The sequence below is a fragment of the Hippoglossus stenolepis genome, chromosome 5, assembly GCF_022539355.2.
Source record: "Hippoglossus stenolepis isolate QCI-W04-F060 chromosome 5, HSTE1.2, whole genome shotgun sequence".
Classification (NCBI taxonomy): domain Eukaryota; kingdom Metazoa; phylum Chordata; class Actinopteri; order Pleuronectiformes; family Pleuronectidae; genus Hippoglossus; species Hippoglossus stenolepis.
In genome coordinates this window covers 4,811,336-4,835,543 of record NC_061487.1, presented here as the reverse complement: position 1 = coordinate 4,835,543, position 24,208 = coordinate 4,811,336, and the positions used below count along the sequence as shown (strand labels likewise).

Genomic DNA, 24,208 nt, shown 5'->3' with positions numbered 1-24,208 from the left:
ATCCAAAGCGACTTACAGTAATTGCATTCAACCGTGAGGGTACAAACCCAGAATAACAACAATCAAGTAAGTACAATTTGCTTCAAAAAAGCCAAACGACAAGTGCTACATGTAAGTGACCTGTTACCAAACAGACCATAACAAAAGTGGTGGAGCAACAGACCAACAACACTCATATCAAAACTGAACTCTCAATCATCAAATGGTGAAAGTAACATTTATGAATTGTGCTTCCACTTTAGTCAGAGTGCTGCGATTAAACCCTGTTGGTATTTCACATTATTATGAATACAGTATAGTCGACCATTGGTGATTATTTAAAAAGGGACCTTTTTAAAAACTGCTGCATGTTTTTGCACTTAATGTGATCAGGTCCTTCCCCTGATCACGAGGTTAGTCAGGTCAGATGCAACATATTTCTGATGCCTACTAGTGCTTGAAGAGTGGGGTGAATCATTTTTGCAATACGTTATGTTGTCATGTGTGATTGTGAAATGAGTACAAAGAGGGAAAGATGCAAACATTTCATACTGATGATTATTCTGACAGTTTATATAAATCAACTGAACCTGTCAACAAAAATATTCCAGCTGTGTGGTCAAAATGCACATTTTATATGGCTAAAACATATTTCCTTTCAGAAACACTGTGAAAAAAAAACATATCAGTATCAAGTACAGATATCTTACCTGAAACTGGTGATATAGTTTATTGTAAAAGAATAACGCACGTTAGCTGAGAAGCCACTTTTCTCGTTAACAGTGGTGAAAGAAATACTCAGATCCCAAGTCACATCCACACATTCACCCTCATTGGGGTTGTTACCAGGGCCGTTGATGCCACTGCCATTTGGCTGAGTTAGATTTGCAGTGTGCAAAAGCTTAAACCCAGGGTTGATAATCCTGGAAAAGAGCAGGCTAAGCTTTGAAAAAATGCAACCGATACATTCCAATCCCCCCCTTCGACCCTCTCGTTCAAGCTACGCCCCCGAAACACATGAACCTTCACTGACTAACAACTGCTGGAAGCCAACTTTTCCAAGAGTCGGTCGCAAACGTCTGACTCTCGTCTCTGCTTCAGCACGGAAATACCCCGTGCGCACCGAGAGCAGGGGCATGGTGGGTTGATACGGCAGCCATCAGTCATTCCTTCATTAAGTGCTCACCAGTAACTTAAATTGTATTGGATTTGGTTGTTTGTTTACCCGTGAAACTGAGTAGATAATGGGGGAAATGTCCCTTTACATAACAGAATATTCCATCCAGTCAGTTAGAACCGATGAAGCATCGTGGATGAGATGAGAATAGTTACAACTCCGGTAAAAGTAATCCGAGTTTTCTGGCAGCGCCTGAACGCGCCACGTGGCCCCTCCTACATCCGGTAAGAAACCGCTATCTGTCAGAAAAAAACGTCCCGAGCTGAGCTCCGCTACACGGACTCTCTCCTCAGAGGTCACCGCTGCGAGGAAGAGGCTCCTGCTTATCCCCCATTTGGAGCCTTTCAGTCCGGACACACAGCACAGGACATGTCCGGCCAGAGGTAACCCTCCCCCGGGCTGCTGCTGCCTCCCCAGCCGGCTGAAGGACGAGGCAGGACGGACAGACGCAGATGGAGAGGCCGCGCAGGCTGCTGCTGCTGTCCGAGCTCCGCGTCAGAAACGCCGCGTACGATGTGAGTCTGAGCCGGTCCCTGCTCACCTGGAAGAGACGGATCTCCAGCCCGGTGTACCACCCGTTCAGACCCTGTAAGACCCGGATAAAGATAACATGTCTGTCCGCTGCGTGTGTGTGTGTCTCTATCCCCTCTGTCGTGAACGCACCGCTACATCCTGCGTGGTAAACAAAGGGCAGAGAGGAGACAGAGGGACATGTTGGACATAAAGATAATACACATTAGTGGACAGGACAGAGGGGCATGTTGCGGTCTGACCTGGGACAATAAGTGAGACATGACATGACACAAGTCCTTACATCCAGTGTGACACTCGATCTGTGGAGGTCAGAGTAAGCCTGCAGGCACACAAACCAACCCTGATTCATTTTATAGAGAAGTGTAGAGAAGAATCACATTCACTTCCCCTTCAGCATGTATCACAGAGTCTCACATTTCATCTAGAAATGTGCTGAATATTGTTCCTGCTGTGGACTGTAGCAGAAATACTAGTGAAAACCGTGTGGTTTAGGGAGACAGTTGTAAGGAAGATCAAATACTTTTTATATTAATGGTTAATCCATCCACTCTAATCTGATAAATCTGAGACCAGCACCCACTAATGATTTTAACTAATTCTGTCACCTTGTGGATGTTACTTTTGGTTGTTTTGTGGGGCACCTCTGTGTTTGTTTAGAATTCACACCATGTTATTACATAGATTCTCGTGACAATCTCTGAACAAACATTCTTTTCCACAAATGACAACAATCAAATGACAGGGGGAGTACAAGGTGAATTTCATTCAGAAATTCTCATTATGATGCAGTAGAATCTTAACACCGAGACATGAAACACACGTTTTTTACATTCAGTGTGACTTCCACTTTCTGAGGATATTATTGTATATGAATAAACATTCATAGATCTGGTTGGAAATCATAGCAAAAAGACTTTTGACTGCAGAATTTGCCTGGGAATCATTCATTTTTTAGTTGTCACAGTTTTTTTTAACAGAATTAAACAAACAAAAGAAACAGAAAGTCCTGTTTACATCCCTGAAGCCCCCAAATTATAGGAGCTGTAGTTCTGAAGTTTTTGACTTGTAAATATTTGTGTATATATATATATATCTCGACAAAGTACTATAAGTGAACAAGATGTGGAGGGTAAATGAGAAGAAAACAGGACTTTCACTCAGGAAACTGGGGTTCAACTTCTGCTGAAAGCTGACTGGATTTATCGCACAATTGTCTGTGAAAATGCAAATATTATCTAATGGGGCCATAACAATTCTGAAACTGAACTGAAACTTAATACAAACTTCCACAATCTTGTGCCCTGATGCAGGAAAACAATTACTTACCTAATCAGCAGGAGTCAAAAACAACACGTCAAATTGAGTACGAACAGGGAAGTGAGTAGGACAGCAGGTTGAAGAGAACAGGTTGAAGAGAACAGGTTAGGGCTGGACGAGATGGCCCAAAATCATATCAAGATGAAAATATTCCTATCAGTCGATATCGATAATTATTATAATAAAAGTGACATTATTTTTTCTCCTGGTATTTAAGTTTTAAGACTCATATTTACTCCTTAGTGAAGGTTGTGGTTTTAAACTCTTTGTTTGCAGAAAATGACACTTGATAAACAACAAAAGGTCAAATAAATCTGACTTAGATTAGATCAATGCAATTTTTTTTTATATTTCAATAATTATTGATATGGTCGAAAATAGGGCTCGGCCACAAATCAATATCATCACCTGTTTTAACCTTTTAGGTGAATTACAGAAAGTGCCTCATGTTAAATTTTGAAATGGTGAAATAGTCTGGTTTTGCACCTGTCCTGAGTATTGGTCGTCCCTCCATCTTTTTTATTTTTATGAAAGCATCCATCTGTCTGCTGCTGTGTCTCAGTCCTCAGTCACACAGTTGAGCTGTGGCAGGATACACTTGCTATATGAATATTCAAAACAGCAGAGCAACAAGGTTTTAATTTCAAATGAGACCCTGGCTGTTATGATTTCACTGTGACCTGCAGCTGAATTCATCCTAAACTGATCCAGAATCAGACATTGACCCTATACTGCTGTGTGTTTTGATAGCTTTTGTGAAGCTATTGGATCGGATGTTTCCATGATTCTTACTGTGATATGCACCTGGGAGTTGTAGTTTACTTCTCTCTCTCCCTTTTTTTATCCCGACAGTCTTGTTGTAGGCTTACCTAATGAGTTTTTCAATAAGCAATATATTTACTGATGCAGTCGATCATCTTTGAAGTCGTAAAGTTTTAAATTGTATTTATGTAGCGCTTTCCTAGTCTTGATGATCACTCAAAGCACTTTACAGTAAAGTTTGCCATCCACATTTATGCAGTGCATCTATGTGCAGCACTTTCTCTACCACACATCACTCAGGGGCGCTTTGGGTTTCAGAATCCCGGGGGCGATGGGGTTCAAACTGCCGACCTTCTGGTTAGTGGATGACCCGCTTGTCCCACTCTATCTCCTGAGCCACAGCCACCCTTGTGTTGACATGAACCAGACTGTTGCTGCAGGAAACTCAGTGCAGTGTTGGTTGTCAGCAGCTTGAAGCTTCTTCTGTCCGACTCAGTGTTGCAGCTCATCACAGTCCAGCTGTTCATCATCCGCATACATAACTTTGTGTTTTCATCGACTATACAGCTTCACAAAACTGAAGCCCAAACTGATTGATCGCCCCCTGGTGGCTGACTGATATATGGTCAAGTGTTTTTTTCAAAAAAGTCTGGTTTTAATTTATTTGATTCTATTGAAAAATGGGCTGAGAATACATGATTGACAGCTTAGACTGACTCAGGACTAGCTGTGTGTCGGTGGTACCTCGATATTGTGGCTCCACTTTTAGCCTCATGTATGTGCAGTGGGAGGAAGTGGAGGCATGTTGTCCGTCTTTATATATAGTCAGTGTTCAGTAGTGCAGAGGATCATGTGATCATGCATATTAATCATAGTACACAAGCGCAAGTATCAATGCCGTCAAGTTGTTTTAAAGCAGAAGGAACAACATGTGAATGAAGGATATCTCTGTAGTCGAGCACAGACACGATGGTCGACTGTACAACTAGACACACATGCTTTATTGTAATATAACATCACAAACATCTTGAGTTTATTTGAGAAATTCCCAGACATTCGTAAGACTGGCCAATTTCAACGTCAGTGCTTTTTACACCAAAATGAGCAGGTATACGCACGTTTTTTTTAAACGCAGGTAAATCCTCTAAAAGGGTGTTTGATTCATGTCCCATTGCCAGAGAAGGAGTTTGTCGTTCGGTTTTTATTCCCCTGGTGTGTCATGTTCGACATTATAACACACCGAAAACTGAGGCGCACTCTCACCTCGCTGCCAAATTAGCGCGTTCACCTGGATGTCACTGCCGATCGGTGCTGGAGCCGATTTAAAAACCTGTGTCCACTGCAGGGTCATTTGAACCGAGAGTAAATGCTGATTGAATGCAAATGTCATCGCAGCGCAGGTCACATTTCCTTGTTCCGTCTCACGTGTTTTAGTTTCCCTCTGGTCGTCTCTGTGGAAACAGGAGCAGGATTTCACTCCAGAAAGTTGATCGGGTTCCCTCCCACGTCTTATGTAAGACACCAATGCATCTGTGAACATATGATACAGATACAGGAGTCAGATGCCCGACATGGAACTGAAGGTGTCATCAACACCTGGAGTATGATGTACATTTGTAATGTCAATGTGGCCTGAGGATTCACAGCAACATGTTTGAGTTGAGTGATTGTGAGGAGAATAATAGAGCTTCTTTTGAAACACAGCAAGGCTTTTATATTTGCATTGTAATCATATGTAATTATCATCATCAATTTCAAGGAATCTGTAGTTGGCAACACAAATCTCACTACTAATGTAAGGAAGTGACGCAGTTAAGTAACTAACAGGAGCAGCTGTGGTAGTGATCTTCTGATTTCCCTACGTTAAGCTGTAATCTTCAAAACAATCACTCAGTCCACTTCTCATTTGGTTATAGATCAATTATTTCAGTTCATGTCTTTCATGGCTTTGAACCTTCTGCATCACAGTGACCATGTGATTTTGTTTTGGTCTCAATGACTTCAAACCCGAAAGTTAATCTGCTGTCTGATGTATTCATTCCCTGCCAAGAAGTATTCATTCCCTGCCAAGAAGCTCTGAAATCTGATGCACAAGAGGCAGCTGCAGGATTATAATGTTAACAAAGTGTGTGTGTGTGTGTGCGTGTGTGTGTGTGTGTGTGTGTGTGTGTGTGTGTGTGTGTGTGTGTGTGTGTGTGTGTGTGTGTGTGTGTGTGTGTGTGTGTGTGTGTGTGTGTGTGTGTGTGTGTGTGTGTGTGTGTGTGTGTGTGTGTGTGTGTGTGTGTTGTTCAGCTGTACATCACAGTGTGTCAGTGTCAGAGATCATCTCTGTCAGAGAGGAAGAGGAGGAAAACAGCAGCAGACGAAGAGACGATGGCAGCTGGAGGAAGATCAAAGAGAGAGACGGAAAGGACTGCAGGCAGACCTTCACAGGTAAACACATCTGGAAACATACTAACACATCAGGAAACATATGCACACCTGGAAACACATTGAACTCATCTGGACACGCATTAAACTCAATTAGAGACATATTAAACACATTAAAACACTGAGAACACATCTGGAATTACAGTTAACACATCTGGAAACCCATGTAGAAACATTAAACATATCTGGAATCGCACTTGGTAACTCTCCTGAAAATCACAATAAGTAAACATGGTGACACATTCAGCAAATCCGGAAACACACCTGTAAATATGTGGAAGCATCATATCGTACCTGGAAACACACTTAGAAATCCTTTAACACAGTGGAAATATCTGGAAAAACACTTGTAAATGCATCACGTTAAACATACCGTGTTCACGTGTTCGCAACACAAAGAACATGTGGACCCGTCATGAAGCACAATAGACAGACATGGAAACACATTGAACTCAGCTGAAAAAGCTTCTTGAAACAAACCTAGACACTCAGTCTGGAAAAAAACGTCTGTAAATAGACCAAACAAAGCTGCTGTTTGTTCACTCTGTGGCTCTTAGTACTTTCTGAGTACGGACTGAAAGAGGCAGCATCAATTCTGCAAAATATCCATATTATTGTAACATTGTGATGTTTGGTTTTGACTTTTTTGTGTGTGTGCTTTTTGGCTTCCAGTGTTATATGTGGAGAGGTGTCAGCAGCACCGCTGGCGGTGCGCTGAGGTCACCTTCACGTGTTCAGATGGGGCACTGTGTCAACGCTGGGTCAGCAGCATCAGAGAGCAGCTCGCCTCTATCAGTACGACACTACATCAACAGTAACGCACACTGACTAACACACACCGACTAAAAGTTCGATCACACATACGGATTCAGAAATCTGTAAAGAAAAGAGAGTAAATTGAGGTTTTCCGCCCAATCTCTTTGTATCCGTATGTGTGAATGTGCAGTAACACACACATGATTGTTCCTAGAAACTGTCAGTAACGTAGTTGTTGTTTACAGCCACCAGACCCAAACACCTGCTGGTCTACATCAACCCTTATGGGGGGAAGCGACAGGGCAAACGCATCTATGAGCAGAAGGTCGTCCCGCTGTTTGCTGAGGCCGGCGTCTCCACGGATGTCATCGGTAAGTCCTGCATTTCCTCTACGACTTCCTGGGTCAGGGATTCTACATCTTAACATGTTGTATCTGTTTGTTGGTTGCTATAGTGACAGAGTACGCCAATCATGCGAGGGATCACCTGAGGACAGAGGCGGAGCTGAAGAAGTATGATGGGTGAGTGTCCTGCAGCTTAGTTCCTACACAAAACACAGTTCAAAATATAAATTAGGATTCCCATGTATCCTGGAAAACCTTAAACCTGTTAAGTAATTGTTCTTTAGTTAAAGCAGAGAGAATGTAATTATACCTTCTATTTGTATAGACCTTTTCAAAACAGTTTGCAAAGTGCTTTGCCTAAATTAAAAAATACAATATATGTATATTATAGAAGAAGAAATAGTAAAGTCAATGCTAATGTTTTTAAATGCTCTGAACTCCCCATCGAGTTATTTGATTTCTCCCCAAACTATGTCAGGTTTGTGAAGACAGGGCCATTTACAATATTTGCGAATATAAATCGTACAAAGTCCAATAATGTCACTGTTGAAATGTAACCGGACAACCAGGAAGTGTAAATTATTACATTTGTAGAGTTAAAGAGTAACAAAGGTTTTAGAGGAGACTTCCATATTGAGGAACATGTTAGTGGAGCAGTGTAATCCCTGTCTGACACACCAGCCCCCTCCATGAAAATGTTTCTTAAAAACATTGTGAACCCTGCCATTTTATCACAGAACACGAAGCAATAGAGCGTAACAGTGCCCGCCCACTTTTAGAATGGCTGTGGTTGTATAAGTAAATTTCCCATTAATTCTCCAATGACATTTAAAGACTTAAAGAGTTTTAAAACAGCTACGAGATGAATCAAGAACATAAAACATTTGATTCGGAGCAAAAAACAACATCGGTAAATGGAAAAAAGGTAAAGGTACGAGACTGTGAACATAATTACTTTGAGAGTGAAGGAGCTATGCATCCCATAAAAAAAACTGCAGCATGTTAGAAATAGAAATAATGATTACTCTGTGGTAAATGTGATGTAATGCTGAACCATCCGACTTTAGCTGACATGATTTGAATGGTTACGTTAAACATTTCCATGGCAACAGTGAGCTCCACCAATCAGAGACGTCACTGTTACACCTGAGAATTGTGGGCAGTGTAGTACTTCTCCTTGACATACAGAACATTTTCTTAAAGTGCAGTTGATATATATGAACGTGTGGCTTCTACAGCAGCATATAAAAATGTGTCAGTCTTGTAGTTTGTGGTAAATCTACCTTGGATGAAAATATTGTGGCTGATAATCAAAATCTCAATTCAGAAAATGAATAAGATTTGAACCAGGCTGTTGAGCTCTCTTGTGAAATGCATAATAAAAGCCCCACAGAGAACACATCCCTCTGGCTGCTGTTTTACTGCCAAATCTATACACTTTAAAGTCTGATTACTCACAGAAATGATTTTTCACCCTTTAATGGAATTGCATTTTACACTGATAATAATTTTTGTTTCACTTTTTTAATCTCCTAACATTTTACTCTGACCCTGGCTCAGTGTGGTGTGCGTTGGAGGGGACGGCATGTTCAGCGAGATCACCCACGGGCTGATCTTGAGGACGCAGATCGACGGTGGCGTAGATCCAAACTGTGCGGATGAGGCGCTGCTTCCCTGCTCACTTCGCATCGGAATCATTCCTGCAGGTCAGAAACAAATGATACGTTTGATTGGAATAAAATACAGTCCCCATCCTTCTGTTCAGACGCCACCTTTAGTCGTAGTATAAGAGCAATAAGAGGATGAAGAGTTGAAAGGTCCTTGAGGGAGTTGTAGAGGTGTTTGGTGCACGGAGGGTGCTCCTGTGGTCTCTGAGTGAAATGGCGTAACCTGTAGCATCATCTGTGTTGCGATGGTCACCTGCAGTTTAGCCCTCTGTAAGTTAGTTTTGGTCTTTTTTTTATGACTTTCTCTGCTGTTATGTTGGACGAGTTTTGTGCAGCTCCGCTATGAGGGTGCATTCAGACCTCAACTTAGCGCTGACCACTAGAGATCGAATCACTCAGGATGGATGTTAATACCAGGTCTGAACAGGGTCTCCGACTCCTCATTTTGTCAACATGTAAAGTTGCACAAATCAAGTCAAGTTAAACAGATGTAATAATAGTGTTTCACTGTTTATACACACAAAGACAGTATAAAAATGTCAAAACTTCAAAAACTGCTCATTCACGTATTTATTTAAACTCTTTTTCTGCTTTTTACTGTGAAAGGCTGATGTACGTACGCTGATGTAAATGAGTGAAAATATAAATAGTTAACGGTTTAAAAAAAATCTCTGTGGTTTACAGACATAAATGTGTCACAGCCCCACATCACTTTACTCAGCCTGTCTCCACATCAAATATAAATAAAGATGGCGCCATTAATAATACATGCTCTGTGTACTTACAGATGAATAGACAGTCTCCAGTTGGCCTTTACCATGTTTGAACACTGATATGATTTAAATAGCCAATCAGAGAGCTTGATTCTCTGTTACCGGGATATAAATGCAGGCTGTGATTGTGGCCTCATGTCTCTGTGTGTGAGTGTGTGAGTGTGTGAGTGTGTGAGTGAGTGAGAGTGAGTGAGTGAGTGTGGCTTGGTGCTGCAGTTGTGTTGTTGCGTAAAATGCACATTAAAAGCTCAGTTTTATAACCCTGGATGAGACCCTCTTGCACTTGAAGGCAGAATGAGGAGAGTTTTCGTACTGATCAAAGGTCATATGAGGTATCTATCGGATCAATAGGTTAATGTGTACAAGTCTCTTTTTATAGATGTGCAAGAGACTTCAGAGATCATCATGAGACATCTGTGAAAATGAAACTCTTAAAAAGCATCAATGTATACATGTATTTCAACAGACAGACGAATGACAAAATCATCTGACTTTTTGCTCACAGTATCTCAGAATTTGAATTATTATTTTACAGTTTTTTAATTGTGTGATTAAATTCTTAGAAATTAAGAACATATAAAGAAAAGTAAATTCTGAGATTTCAAGATTATTGTTTTAATATTACGGGAAGAAAGTTGTAATTAAACAAGATTATAAAAAGGTGAAAATATTAGAGGAACAAAGTCGTAATTTTACGAGACATTTTAAGAAAAGAGTTCTTCTGGGTCCAAAATTTTGATGACCAACGTCATTCTTTACAAAAGAGGCAATTTCCTCCAAGTCTGTGTGGTTCTTTCTTTGGAATAGACAGTTTCTTGCGTTATTTTTAATTTGGTGCTCATGTGAGAAAGATTAAGTATTTTACTATTTGTGAAACTTATAGTATAGTGTAATTCAACAAGATGCTCCACATTTAGTCTAATATAACTACTTTATTCTAGTAATTTTAAAACTTTACTCTTGTCATATTACAACTTATTCTTGTAGATATACGACTCAGATTTGTATCACTGTAAGTGACCCAAATACTGCGTCATAGACTTTGAGTTATCCACAGATCATAATGATTCCTCAATAACCTGCTGTTCTCATCAAAGATCATAATTATTCACACATTCTCTCATTATATTTGCAAGTGTTATGTTGGTAAAACTCCTGATCGAGCAAAGTGCCAATAAACTGCACGTTTGCAGGTTTGGGCTTATGTTGGAAAAACAGCGATTAAGCTTAAAACAGCTTAAAAAAAATGACGGATCTAATCTTTCGAACTCAGTTATCAATACATGAAGAAGAGTTGATCATTGTCCAGGTCTGGCCGGGGCACCATAACAGTGCAGTGTTGTTTGCTCTGTATTCTGTTATCATCATCTTCATTGTTTCCTCTGTTTGTTCCAGGTTCAACGGACTGTATCTGCTTCGCCACTGTGGGCACCAACGACCCCGTGACCTCTGCTCTGCACATCATAGTGGGTCAGTGACAACATCAACTGTAGCATGAATCAATTCTGCACCACACAGGTTATTTAACAGGGTGCACACAAAACTAATGTGGGGGTTAAAGCTCAGAGGATTGTCCTGCAGTGATGAAACTTAGCACAAAAAAAATGAGGTAAAAATAAGAACAAGAACGTTTTGCTCTAATTCATCATTTTATCTTGATAGAAGATAAATTATCAATTCGCCGATTTTTTGTTGTTGTTGATATATCTGTAACTCTAGAATTGCTACCCCCTGTAATAAACACACAGATAAACAATATGTGAACGCTTTTGATAAATATTTTGCTACGATTGCACATTGAAATGCTATGTATCGACATGTTCCTCGCAAATAGCTTTTACTAATTTGCACAACTTGTATTTAAAGTGGAACAAATACTCAAGTAGTCTATCAAGTAAAACAGTCAATGATCCTTCTGGTTCTCCAATGTGAGAAGTGACACTGCTTTGGTAAAACTGTTAAAATACTAATTAATAGTAAAAAATACCAATTGATTATGAAGATACAAAAAGCTTAGTATTGATTTAATATTGGTCTTTATTTATAATATGATAATATGTCATTACCTAATTATCTCACCCACAGGTTATCCAAATTACATCCTATTTTAAACATGACAGAGTTGGTGCAGATTCTATATCAAGATGCTATAAATGTTTTCTTCTTCTGTTTTCAGAAGTTTTTTTTTGTTTTTTGGAGCATATCAGTTTGCCCTTCAATACGGTCATTTATAAAATGTTTAAAATGTTCTGAAAATCGTCCGACGCTGCCATCTAGTGTTATTTCAGAGAACATGCTCTGAACGTTACACTTGCTGCACTATCTGAAGGCCTTAGAGCCCACATTGTTCTGGGTCAGTGCCGGTGCGGTTCTGAGGGGGCTCCGGTGTAGCTGCTTGCAGGACTAGTTTAAAAAAATATATATAATTCCAGGTTGATTTGTTGATTGTGTGTTTGCTTACGTGTTGTGTGTACAGGAGACTCTCAGCCCATGGACGTATGCTCGGTTCACCACAACAACACATTCCTGCGATACTCCGTCTCCCTGCTGGGATACGGTTTCTATGGTGACTTGCTAACTGACAGTGAGAGGAAGAGATGGATGGGGCCGGCCAGATATGACTTATCAGGTAGACACACAACAAGCTCTGTACAAACAGATTTCCCCTCAACCTCTTCACATGCCCAACACTTAACAGTGTAACGCTGAGGCTGAAGGTAAATCTGACTGGCTACTGGTTTGTATGGCAGTACTATGAAAGCCATATGGCCCGCTCAGTAGATCAGACATCATTACCTCTATGCCTTTTTAAACTAAACACTTTCCCTTTTTGAACATAGGACAAGATGGAGAATACGTAATGTACGTTCTGCCGCACTAATTATTGCCTACCACCAGGGGATGTTAGTTGGATGTTAGTGACCACCAGCGGATGTTAGGGACATATCTTCAGTTGTGTAGCTAATACTTATTAGCCATGCAATTATGATTCTTCTAATTACACATTGTTATCTCTAATTAAAAACATGATTTTCTTTTGCTGAAAAACATACAGGGCAGGTATTTCTTCTTAGTCCTGATTGTTCAGTTCTTTCTCTCAGTCCTTAAAAGCTCCAAACAGTGTTGGAGCAGCATTTACTGTACACATGGCCATTTGAAATTCATTTTGAAAATAAACTTTATAGTGCATGTAGGGCTGTTCTCCAGAATCAATATCAGAACTTCACTTCAAAGTTATGTTGTCATGTTTAGGCACTGAGCACCTGATTTCATCCTGAACCTCACAAATGACAAAAACAGAATTGCTACAGGACAGGACAGCAATAAATGCATTGTGTCTGTATGTAAGAGAGAGTGAGATTGTTTCTTTTTGTATGAACAGACAGCGTAGTTACAAAGAATAATATTGATACTGAATCATCCTCAATCATATTTATTTTTGTAATGGACTGGTATGATGTTGACACCTGCAGGTCTGAAAATGTTCCTGACTCATCATTATTACGAAGGAACAGTGTCCTACCTGCCTGCCAGAGGCATCATGGGAACGCCACGAGACGCGGCCAGGTGTCTATCAGGGTAAGGGTTAGGGAGAGACGCTATACAGGTGTTACACCGTGTTTGAAAATCGAAATAATCAACATTCTCTGATGTTTAATTTGAACTCCGGCTGGAGTCATTTATGTCTGGTTCAAGTTAGCTAGCAGAGGTGAACAGATCAGTTCAATTGTTTAGTTTATGTTAAGACAATCACCGAGTTTAGCAGCCAAGGTTTGGTCAATTTACGTAACAGTTAAGCAACTGAAATAGTTTGGTTAAGATAAGCTGACAGTTCAGTTTAGCAGTTAAAATTGTGAGAGAAAGTTATCAAATGTTTCAGTTTAGTCCTGTTCAGGTAATCTAACAGTTGGATCTAGACACCAATCCTTTCTGGTTCACTTCAGTCAAGCTGATGCCAAGTTCACGCACAGCTAACTGCTCTGCATAGCAATGGTTCACTTAAGCAGTTTGAGGATTAGAGTCAGGTGTATGACACTTGCATTAAGTCAAGTCATTTAAGGTTCCTGTTACCTGATCTGATTATTGTTGTTTTTCTTTTCTTCTTTTAATTACGTCTGTGTGTCTGTGAATATCCAGCTGTGAGGTTTGTCAGCACAACGGGCAGCAACTTTCAGAAACATCTGAGAGGCACGAGATGGATGAAGCATCAGATAGTGGTGAGTCTAACAGCTAAATATATGTTAGTAAGACAATAAGGCAGAGATACCTGTAAAGAGAGAGAGAGAAAGAAAGATCTCTCTTTCTTTCTCTCTCTTTACAGGTATCTATGGGAGGAAAAAGACAAATAGTTAGTGACATGTAGTAAAATGAATAAATGAATGTGGCTACAGAGAGACGGGGAGAAGTGCTCAGTGCATGATGGGAGTTCCCCCAGCAGTCTAGGCCTATAGCAGCATAACTAAGGGATGGTTCAGGACTCACCTGATCCAGCTCTAACTATAGACTTTATCAAAAAGGACGTTTTAAGTTTAACCTTAAATGTAGAGATGGTGTCTGCCTCCCGAACCCAGACTGGGAGCTGGTTCCACAGGAGAGGAGCCTGGTAGCTGAGGGCTCTACCTCCCAGTCTGCTCTTACAGACTCTTGGAACCACAAGAGAGCCTGTGTTTTGGGAGCGAAGTGATCTATTTGGATAGTATGGTGTTATGAGCCATCAATAATTCAAATGTTGTCTGGTTTTCATTCATATATTTATGCATTTCAGAAGATATTTATAATATATTTGGAAAATCAAAGTGGTCTGTGAGCCCAGGGGTATACCACAGCATGGTCATTTGCACAAGAAACAACTATGGGTTCTGGTACTTTACATGATGCTGAATGTTTCATGATATGGTCATTGTATTTTACAACTGTGTTGTGAATATCAACATTATGACAACAACAACAGTGAGAAAGGTCAAAGATGTCTTTTTTGTGGGGGGTTGTTGTTCCAGAGAGTGACGGTGAGTGGAAGATGATCCGAGGGAAGTTTCTGGCTATAAATGCTGCCAGTATGAGCTGTGCTTGTCCTCGCAGCCCCAAGGGCCTCTCACCTGCCGCTCACCTAGCTGACGGCACCACCGACCTCATTCTGGTCCGAAAATGTTCCCGCTTTGATTTTCTCAGACACCTTCTGCGACACACCAGCAAAGATGACCAGGTACACTGAGAGCAAGATAATAAATCTGTTTGGGCTGCTACAAGTGATTATGTTAATTTGTGAATTACTTTCTCAACTAACCGATGGTTTGTCCTCAAATTGTCAGAATGAATTGAAAAATGCTCTTTAGTCTTTTCATTTACCAGCCTTTCAAGGTGGTGACTTTTGATTTCTTGTTTCATCAGACCAAAAGACCAAATTCGAGATTGTTTATCTAATATAACATAGAAAAGCAGAAAATTCCCACAGTTACAAGAGTGAATAACTTTTTTTGTTGCTTGATAAGTGATAAAAAAAGTTCAATCAACTAATCACTACAGTAAAATATCACAGTCCACGGAAGACTGACTCTTAGTTTTCTCACTAACACCAATCTGAGTGAGATCACGGCACCTGGCATAGTTGCACCTGTTTCCTCCAGATCTCCCTCATGGTCTCCTCCTTCCCTCGTTTCACACAGTTTGACTTGACCTTTGTCGAGGTCCACCGAGTGCGGCGTTTCCGCTTCACGCCTCGTCACTGCCAGAGCGACTCTGACCTGGAGCTGGACCTGCAAGAGCATGGCAAACGCCAGATCTTCAGCCAGATCTGCCGAGACCACCCGGCTTGCAGCTGTGCCCCCGCCTACAGCAGCTGGAACTGCGATGGCGAGATCCTGACCCACACGGCGATCGACGTTAGGTACCACAATGCTGCGTGATTTTATGACTTAGCTGTTTTCAAATATTGCAGCCCAGTTTGGATTTCATTTTAAGATACGTATTCCTTTCTTTTTTCCCCCAGAGTGCACTGCCAGTTGATCAAGCTGTTTGCACGTGGGATCGAAGAACAGGCAGTGTTCGAGGAGCTCACCAACCCCTGTGCAATATAGACCTGTACCCCAATTTTCCCCCATCAGACACTGGAGTCTTCTCTCTGTTTCCAGCCATCGCCTATGTTACTGCTGCAGGCATCGTCATCGCATCCTTCACCAGGAGACTCAACAGGATTTTGTATGACGTATGACAATGTAACTTCCTGGGTTTAATAATGTCCAAAATGAGTTTCCTTAAATCGCCCTGATCTGCTTTATATGTATCCCCCTTGGAAGTAGCAGCTGCGTTTAGAAATCAATCACAAAATTATAGACCCTGTGGAGAGAAAAGTTTCACCCTTAGAGTTTGGATTAGTTGTGGGCGACACTGTTGGTGTCTTGTTGTGACAGCTGAGTGGTTGCTGGGTGTCTGACACCTCAATCTTGTGGGCGCTTTAACTCTGACTTGTCTTGATCTTGTCACTTTTTGTATCAGGACTTGTGTTGAGTTTTGTGGACTCTGACTTTTCTTGGTGTCACTGGTGTTTTGACTCTGATTCGTCTCCGTCTGACCAGTAACAGTCTTTTGTGTTGAGGAGGATGTCTGGTAGATGTAAGGGTCTTTGACTCTGACTTCAACTTGTTTGGACGTAGCTTTGACTTGTCCAGGACAAATTCTCTGCATTGTTGTAGAACTGAAGTAACATCTCCATCTAAAAAGTTATTTTCTGTTATCTCCGATTCACCTTGTACCTATGATTGTTTTGTCTTTGACATGTCTTAATCTTGACTACCAGTTACTCTCAATTGTAACTGCAATCTTGACTTGGACTTGACCCCTATTTGGACTTGACTCTGAACCTTTTTGACTTGGACTTGTCTTGAGCTTGACTTAAATTGCCTGTTCATTCATTTCTAGATTTGTCTTTTTTGGTGCTGTAGTCTCGTCTTGATTGTGATCTGTTTTTTTATCATCTCAGATGTGTCTCTGCCTTGAGTGTGTTTCGACTCGTACTCGACTCTGACTTGTCTCTGACTCAACTTGTGAGTCAGTGGTCTTGACTGCAACTCTTCTGCCATACAACTGGGTTAGAAACGTCATCTTATTTGCACTTTTAAATAGTTTCAATCATTTTTCAACCAAAACCAATTCCTGAATTTGGAATTATCTGTAACATGTTTGAAGGATGCCAGACACCTGCCAGTCATTCCCAGGGTCAAATTATCCCTATAGGTCAAGGGTTGATTCACAAAGTAGAACCCATGCACATGGTCAGTACTCGAAGGGAAAAGTAATTCTGACATGTGATTTATTTTTCTCTAACAGTCACTGTCAGTTTTTCAGCTGTGTGAAGGTTTCTGTTACATTTGATTTCAAAAACACATCCATTAGTGTTGTGTTTGTGTTTCCATCATTTCTCAGGAAACGATCTGAGCCCAGTTGTAGCTATCAAGTTGTATTTTTACATTTATGAATTACCAATAGTGTAGAAAAAGAAAATTTGGGAAAGTGTAACTTTCATCAAAACAAAAGTAGTCAGTCAAGCTGGTTGTGGCTGAGGATGCTGTACAGCGCACACATGAATGTTTTCAATCGTTTTGCTTGATATGCAAATCACTTCAGTCAGTTGGTGCAAACACGACAACACGTCATCGTGAAAGTTTCCTGCTTTAACACCAAACAAACTGTGCAGATAATCTTCATAGTCTTTGAAATGAGCTGAAATTGTAGCTGTAGCTTTAATTCTGAACTGGTCAGTGGGTTCATTTTTTTCTTCATAAAACCTCAAGATAATCACATGAACCTTCCAAGAATCAGGAGTAATGATTCAACAAACAAGACAAATATGTTTTTGCAAACAAATTGCTTCAGAGCAATTTTACCTCCTTTTTCAAAAACAATGTATTTGCTTTGTGTGATGTTCCTACACTACATGGCCAAATGTATCAATCCATAGCTGCATCCCAAATGTACTGTATGTGTTCAGGGCTTATAGACCAGTCAAGTTCTTCCACACCAAACTGGGACAATTATTTTCCTATAAATTCTGTCTTGTGCATGAGTTTTCTATTCTGAATGCCAATCTTTTGATCCCCACTCCAGTCCAGTAGGTGGCAGTAATGTAGCTGTAAGCTGGTCTGCCAACTGGCATTAAACCAAGAAACAGAAGTATTCAGGCGAAACAGGGAATTGGAAAAACTAAATTGACAAAAAGTTGGAAGAACACTCGTCTTGCTTAGAATATATTGGTGTGCTGTAGATTTCCCTTCATCTGAACTTAAGGGCCCAAACCAAGAAATAGACCAAAAGAAAACTAAAGCAGTGGTTCTCAATTTCTGGGGTTTTGTTCTGATATTTTTTATGTGAACTGCATCACAACTTTACAATTAAATTATTCAAATATAACAATCTGATTTAAATTACTTGCATGCAATAGACATTTGCAACCTATGTAAGGGATCAGTCAATATACTTTTGGTCATGTGGTCCACACTCCAAAAAGGAAACTGCTTGTTTATAAATGAGTCAATCCAAATGAAGGTTACACATTTTATTGTATTAGGTTCACAATGATGAATCATTCAAAAATATAAATTATGTTTTTTTGGAATTAATATGATGGTTTCTATTTGATATATCTGGATCTTTGTTTTGTAAAATAGTTTAAACTTTGAGGACAAATCAGACTGGATGTTGGGTATCTGCACTGGACTTGCTGAGTAGAAGCTGTTTCTTTGTATTTCTGTTAGTTGTTCATTTGTTGAACAGCAGTCTTTTTTCCTGCCTGCTGATGTTGAGCTGGACTCAAACTGACGGAGGAGAGGACCTGTAGCAGCTCACGGTGCTTTTCAAAACTCTGATCAATCACGTTTTAGCTTTGTCCTGATTTTAATCTGACCAAATACCAGCTAGGGTTCGGTGATGTAGCTGTTTGTCTGTAACAGTTGTCTACAGGTCTTCACAGGCTCAATATGTTGGACCCAGTACAAAGCAGACCCGTGGAAAAACAATATTATTTTTACTTAGGAACAGACCTGATCCAAAAAGCTTCAGGACAGTCAAAACTGGTCTTAAATAGAGGCAAGGATGATTATACCTGATCAAAAATGCCAACAGAGTAAACACCAGCATTGGCAGCAGCATGATGCTCCACTACAACAATAACACAATGCCCTCACAGACATGATGAGCCAGACTGAAGTCTCAGTTAGAGCCTGGACCTGTGAAGACCTGTAGCTCAGCTCTTTCTCTTATGTTGATTCATCTTTTCAATTCTGTGTTCGGATGAACAATCACTCTAGATGTTAAAACTTACCACTTGTGTGCTACCTGAAGATGCATGACTGAGGTGACGTTTTTATCAGGAAAAGATTGAATATCTTCTTCATATTTAGCCTGCTGAAATGATTAATAAAACAAGTTTGTGTTACAGTAGTATCATAGAATTAATCTCTGATTTGGCGTGAATAGAGGTACATTCATTTTCATGTTTTCATGAAAATGTTGGTGCTTGAAGGTCACAGTGCTAAACACGTGGCATACTGTAGCTGGTGATTACAGTACAGCTAACATGCTATTTAGCCGGGAACATGTCGGCCCATAGTCAGCCATAATATCCCACTTATCTAGCTCAATAGACAGTAGCTAATGTATGTTACTGTTCAGCCAGAATATTTAGCTGGCTTGCTACTAGCTAATGTTGCATTTACAAATTATACCTGGAGACCAAAAGGCTCAGACACAACAGAAAATGGCGTAATGAAATTCCTTTTTGCGCCTCTAAGAAATATGCTGTGCTACATGCTAGGTTACGTGGCGAGGTCTCGCAAGTGAACTGTTGTATCTTGCAAGCTAATGGCTACCTCCCTGCTAGCATTTTCGTCTAGTAGTTATTAATTTCATTCAATAAAAAGTTGTTTAAAAGGGGAGAAAGCGCTGTCAACTTATCAAAAATAAATTCAAGTCTCGTAACTGATTGTAAGCCATGTTTGTGTTTATTCTCTAGCCAAGGTGGTTAAATCAAACTGAATGACCCTGAGTTGAAGCTAAAATACAAAAATCCTGCAAATGTAATGGTTTAAAGGGATAGTTTACCCAAAATGAAAAATTATATCATTATCTACTCACATCTATGCCAATGGAGGGGTGGGTGAAGTGTTTGAGCCCACTGTTTCAGGGGTAAACAGTGTAGCAGCCAAATCCAACACAATTGAAGTAATTGGTGACAACTTCTTCAGAAGAGTTTTGTGGACTCAAACACTTCACCCACCCCTCCACCGGCATAGTGGTGAGTAGATAATGATTGAATTTTTATTTTTCTGTAAACTATCCCTTTAAGGTTTGATTTTATTTTTTTATATTGGATCCTGTTTTGTCCCACTTCTCAAGAATCAGTGACCAACATTTACCAACTGGTCAGTTCAAAGTTGGATGAACTGGAAATTCCAATATGATGCTAAAAGAACAAAAACATTTGAAAACCGTTTTCTTTTTCCTTACATTTTTTGACTTGCTTTCATCCCAGTTAGCAGCTGGCACGATAGGCTGCTTATTAGTATCATGAACTGCTCTGACTGTACACCGTGCTGCACCTCTTTAGTTAAACCACTACAGCGGGTTTTATGATTCCATAAGGTCAACATAATTAAGACGGTTTGAATGTTGTCACTGAACTCAATTCAATTCAACTTTTCAACTTTATTGCAGACACAAAGCTCCATGTTTTTAACACATTTAGCAGCTAATAAATAAGAAAATTAGATTATTGTGAAGACAGTATTCAGAAACAAGAGGAATACCTTGTGTCACTCTGTCGAGGCTCAGTTAAGGCCATTATGATGACATTTGTCGAATCAGTTTATCGACAAATACATTTGTACATAAAATTCCTCAAGACCGCATGAAAAGAATGAGCCTCACAGGCCAATGGAAGCAATTCTCGTACATTCTAATCACTAACAAGTAAATCCACTGATTGTAGAGAGAAGCAATAAGCAAACTTATCACTAGATAAATCCTGTCACTTCATACAGAAGCTCTGGTCCAGAGAACCCCCTGACCTCTCAGGCCCCTGAGCCTGGGCCTGTTTAGTAATCCATCAGTAATCCATTCACGATCCTCTCTTCCCTGAGTACAGCTGACCAATCAGGCTGCGAAGTGAGTGAGAGGGTCAGATAGTCAGTCTGGGAAAGGTATACACACTAATACAACTCCCAACCACAGCAAGGTGTCAGGGAGGGGCTTCCTCCTGCTTTCCGACATGTGCAGTTCTCGTCGAGTATGATGTTCCTTGAACTTTTTATTCAGTCTCGTTGTCACTCCACACAGAACTGGTCATGGTGTCCAGCATCACCCCCTTGTTCATGCACTATCAGTTAAGAATGAATCTAAGCCAAAGCTTTTAGGTCAGTGATGGAGCAAACAAGAGCACAAAGGACAGTCATAAAACAATACAAATGTGAGGATCAGTACTCTGCACTGATTACAGCTTATTAAGGAAGTCAGATAACATTAAAATTTCAGGAAGAGAACAAACTGACGCAGCGGCTGGAAAATCTGACTCCAAACTGAGCATGTTGACACTGTAAATACTCAAAACAATAAAATCTGGTCTGTTGGAGGGTCGATACCTGGGGTACAAAAGGAGATAGCGCGGACCGTGACACCCATCTGCAGGTCTGATCTGGTCCCTGAGCAGGATCTGTCCAGGGGAGTCTCTTCACACTAGAACTGCCAACAGGTCAAATTTACCCGCAGTGTTTGAAATGTACATAACTAGTGTAGTGGAAAATTCAACTGACCAGTGTCTAAGGTATTGGAAATCCCCCTGACCAGGTGTCTAACTGGTGTGATACTGTCTACCTGACAGGATGGAACCCTTATTTGGCGATGTCTCACTGCTATGACCTTGATCAACAGGGTGCATGCCCTTATTTGGTGATGTTTTTCTTCCAACTGCTACAGCGGACGGACAGACACAGATGATCTCATGTCTTTCATGTCTTTTTTCATATTATGTTTTATGAAACGCCTCTTTGTATAAGTTCTGGCTTTTGTGAACTTGCGGCCAGTTCCATTTTGAGCACCCGTGCTTGTTGTGTAACCTCTGCAGAGCTTACTATTATAAAGACTCAAAGGCAACTCCAGTCTGAGAATTTCATTATTTCAAATCTCAAGATGAATTTCCATCACAAACTTGGCGTCACGAACAGGATGGCAAATCCCTGTCTGATAAGAGAGTAGAAGCTATTGTTAACATGCCTAAACCCTTGACGAAGAAACAACTCATGTCATTCATCGTAGAACGTTCATTCCTGACTTTGCTCTTCTTGAAGCCCCTTTAGGTGCTCTGTACCATGGCAAATCACTCACTCCTCACGAACGTGTCGTTTGGACTCCAGAGGCAGACAAGGCATTTGTCACACTGAAGAAGACGCTGCAGCAATCTCCCACTCTTGCTCTCCCTAACCCTGACAAACCTTTTGTTCAGGCTGTGGATGAGAGAGACCGCTGCATGACTTCTGTCCTCCTTCAGTCTCATGGTGACAAATATCGCCCTGTCGCCTACTTCTCCGCCAAACTTCATCCGGTGGCAGCTGGCCTTCCACGTTGTTTGCGTGCAGTGGCCGCCTGTGAAAAAACTGTCCTTGCCTCACGAGACATAGTAGGTTACTCTGACTTGACACTCCTTGTTCCTCATGCTGTGTCTCTCATTCTTACAGAACAGAAGACCTCACATCTCTCTGCTGCTCACTGGTTGAGGTATCACACTGTTCTTCTTGACATGCCCAACATCACAGTGAAACGCTGTTCAACTTTGAACCCAGCCACACTTCTTCCGCTTCCGGATGACGGGGAAGAACACAACTGTGTGGCTGAACTTCAAGTCCAGTGTTCCCCACGACCTGACCTCTCTGACGAACCTCTTTCTAACTCTGACTTGATTCTGTATGTCGATGGGTCCGCCTCACGTGACCCTGTCTCTGTTACTAACTGTGTTGGTTTTTCTGTTTGTTCAGATAACGAAGTTCTCCTCTCGAGTTCTCTTCCTCATCACCTCTCAGCACAGGCAGCAGAGCTCATCGCACTCATGGAAGCATGCAAATTGGCTACTGGTAAAACACTCACAGTCTACACTGACTCCAGATATGCGTTCGGTGTAACTCATGATTTTGGCGCCCTTTGGCAACACAGAAACTTCCTCACATCTTCTGGTAAAAAGATAGCACACCACGGTCTCATCACAGATCTTCTGTCTGCCATTTTGCATTGTTAAGAGACATTATTCCACGATGGGGAATTCCTAGCAGAATTTCCAGTGACAATGGCAGACACTTCGTAAACGAAGCTGTCAAACAACTCGGTTCTCATCTAACTATGGATGTGCGAACACACTGTGCATATCATCCAGCCAGTGGTGGAGCTGTGGAACAAGAGAACGGCACACTCAAAACTAAACTTGCAAAGTGCTGTGAAGGCACAGGTCTTGCATCGACAAAAGTCCTGCCTCTGGTGCTGATGTACATGAGGATGAGAAAATGAACCCCACATTGGTGTGGATCCTCCGTCTTCTCCGCTTCCATCCACAGACTTGTGTGATCATGATATGTTGTCCTATTGCTCTAACCTGACTTCTTCTCTTTCAGCACCCGTGCTTGTTGTGTAACCTCTGCAGAGCTTACTATTATAAAGACTCAAAGGCAACTCCAGTCTGAGAATTTCATTATTTCAAATCTCAAGATGAATTTCCATCACACTATCTTTTAATGAAATATTGAAGACCCCCAGTTTTTGACTTTTCCTAAAATTGTGTTGTTTCGATCCTATTGTTAAATATAGTCAAGATAAATCCACATTAAAAACACAGGCATTTATACCTATAACAGCCACTGGGTAAAATTTCCCCCTATACAAAAATAAGATATAAAATGAATCTATAATCTCTGTCTCTCAAGGTGGCAGGCACAGAGGGCCCGTTGCAGTATCTTATAACATGCTGCATTTTGCTGCCATCAATGCTTGCTGTACCGGAGCTGCATGCGTGACAACGTCCCTAGAAGAGATTCATGCTTCAGCTGGCCCAAGAGCTGGATGGCACCGCGCGTGTCCCTGTCTCTGAGGAGAAGGACCTGCATGGTGAAGGCACAATGCAAACAAAATAAAACCTTCGCCAAGTGCCTGAAGTGCAGGAAAGCGGTCCGTGGAAAGTGTGAAGGCAAGGTGCTGAATGTCTGTTCTGAGTGTGTTTGAGGGACACGTAGCCATAATCGATGTTCCAATGTAGCCTTTTCACAATTCATGTGTAAAAAAAAATAAAGAATGATTAATCAATTTTCTAAGTATCTGGTTTTTTTTAGAGACACGTAGCATATAATCTATGTTCAAATATAGCCTTTTTCGTTCATTGTGTGTAAATAATCAATTATCAATTAACTAAAATTTTTTGTTTTGTCCAGTTTATTGTTTTTAGGC

The 24,208-nt window shown here is 40.8% G+C and overlaps 1 protein-coding gene across 1 annotated transcript; it reads left to right on the top strand.

The window, feature by feature from the left end:
* The first annotated feature begins 1,366 nt into the window (after positions 1 to 1,366).
* Positions 1,367 to 19,708, top strand: LOC118109811 (ceramide kinase). Its single transcript, XM_035157209.2, has 13 exons — positions 1,367 to 1,744; positions 6,062 to 6,202; positions 6,872 to 6,994; positions 7,201 to 7,326; positions 7,410 to 7,476; positions 8,860 to 9,005; positions 11,135 to 11,209; positions 12,216 to 12,368; positions 13,213 to 13,318; positions 13,877 to 13,956; positions 14,737 to 14,942; positions 15,403 to 15,623; positions 15,726 to 19,708. Exons 1-13 carry the CDS (start codon positions 1,609 to 1,611, stop codon positions 15,811 to 15,813), a joined length of 1,668 nt encoding a protein of 555 aa, XP_035013100.1. The 5' UTR covers positions 1,367 to 1,608; the 3' UTR covers positions 15,814 to 19,708.
* Positions 19,709 to 24,208: the final 4,500 nt, after the last annotated feature.

Coding starts and splice junctions, on each gene's coding strand:
- LOC118109811 (XM_035157209.2), top strand. CDS start 1,609: ATGGAGAGGCCGCGCAGGCTGCTGCTGCTGTCCGAGCTCCGCGTCAGA. Junction 7,327..7,409: donor CGTCTCCACGGATGTCATCG/GTAAGTCCTGCA, acceptor TGGTTGCTATAG/TGACAGAGTACGCCAATCAT. Junction 15,624..15,725: donor CACACGGCGATCGACGTTAG/GTACCACAATGC, acceptor TTTTTCCCCCAG/AGTGCACTGCCAGTTGATCA.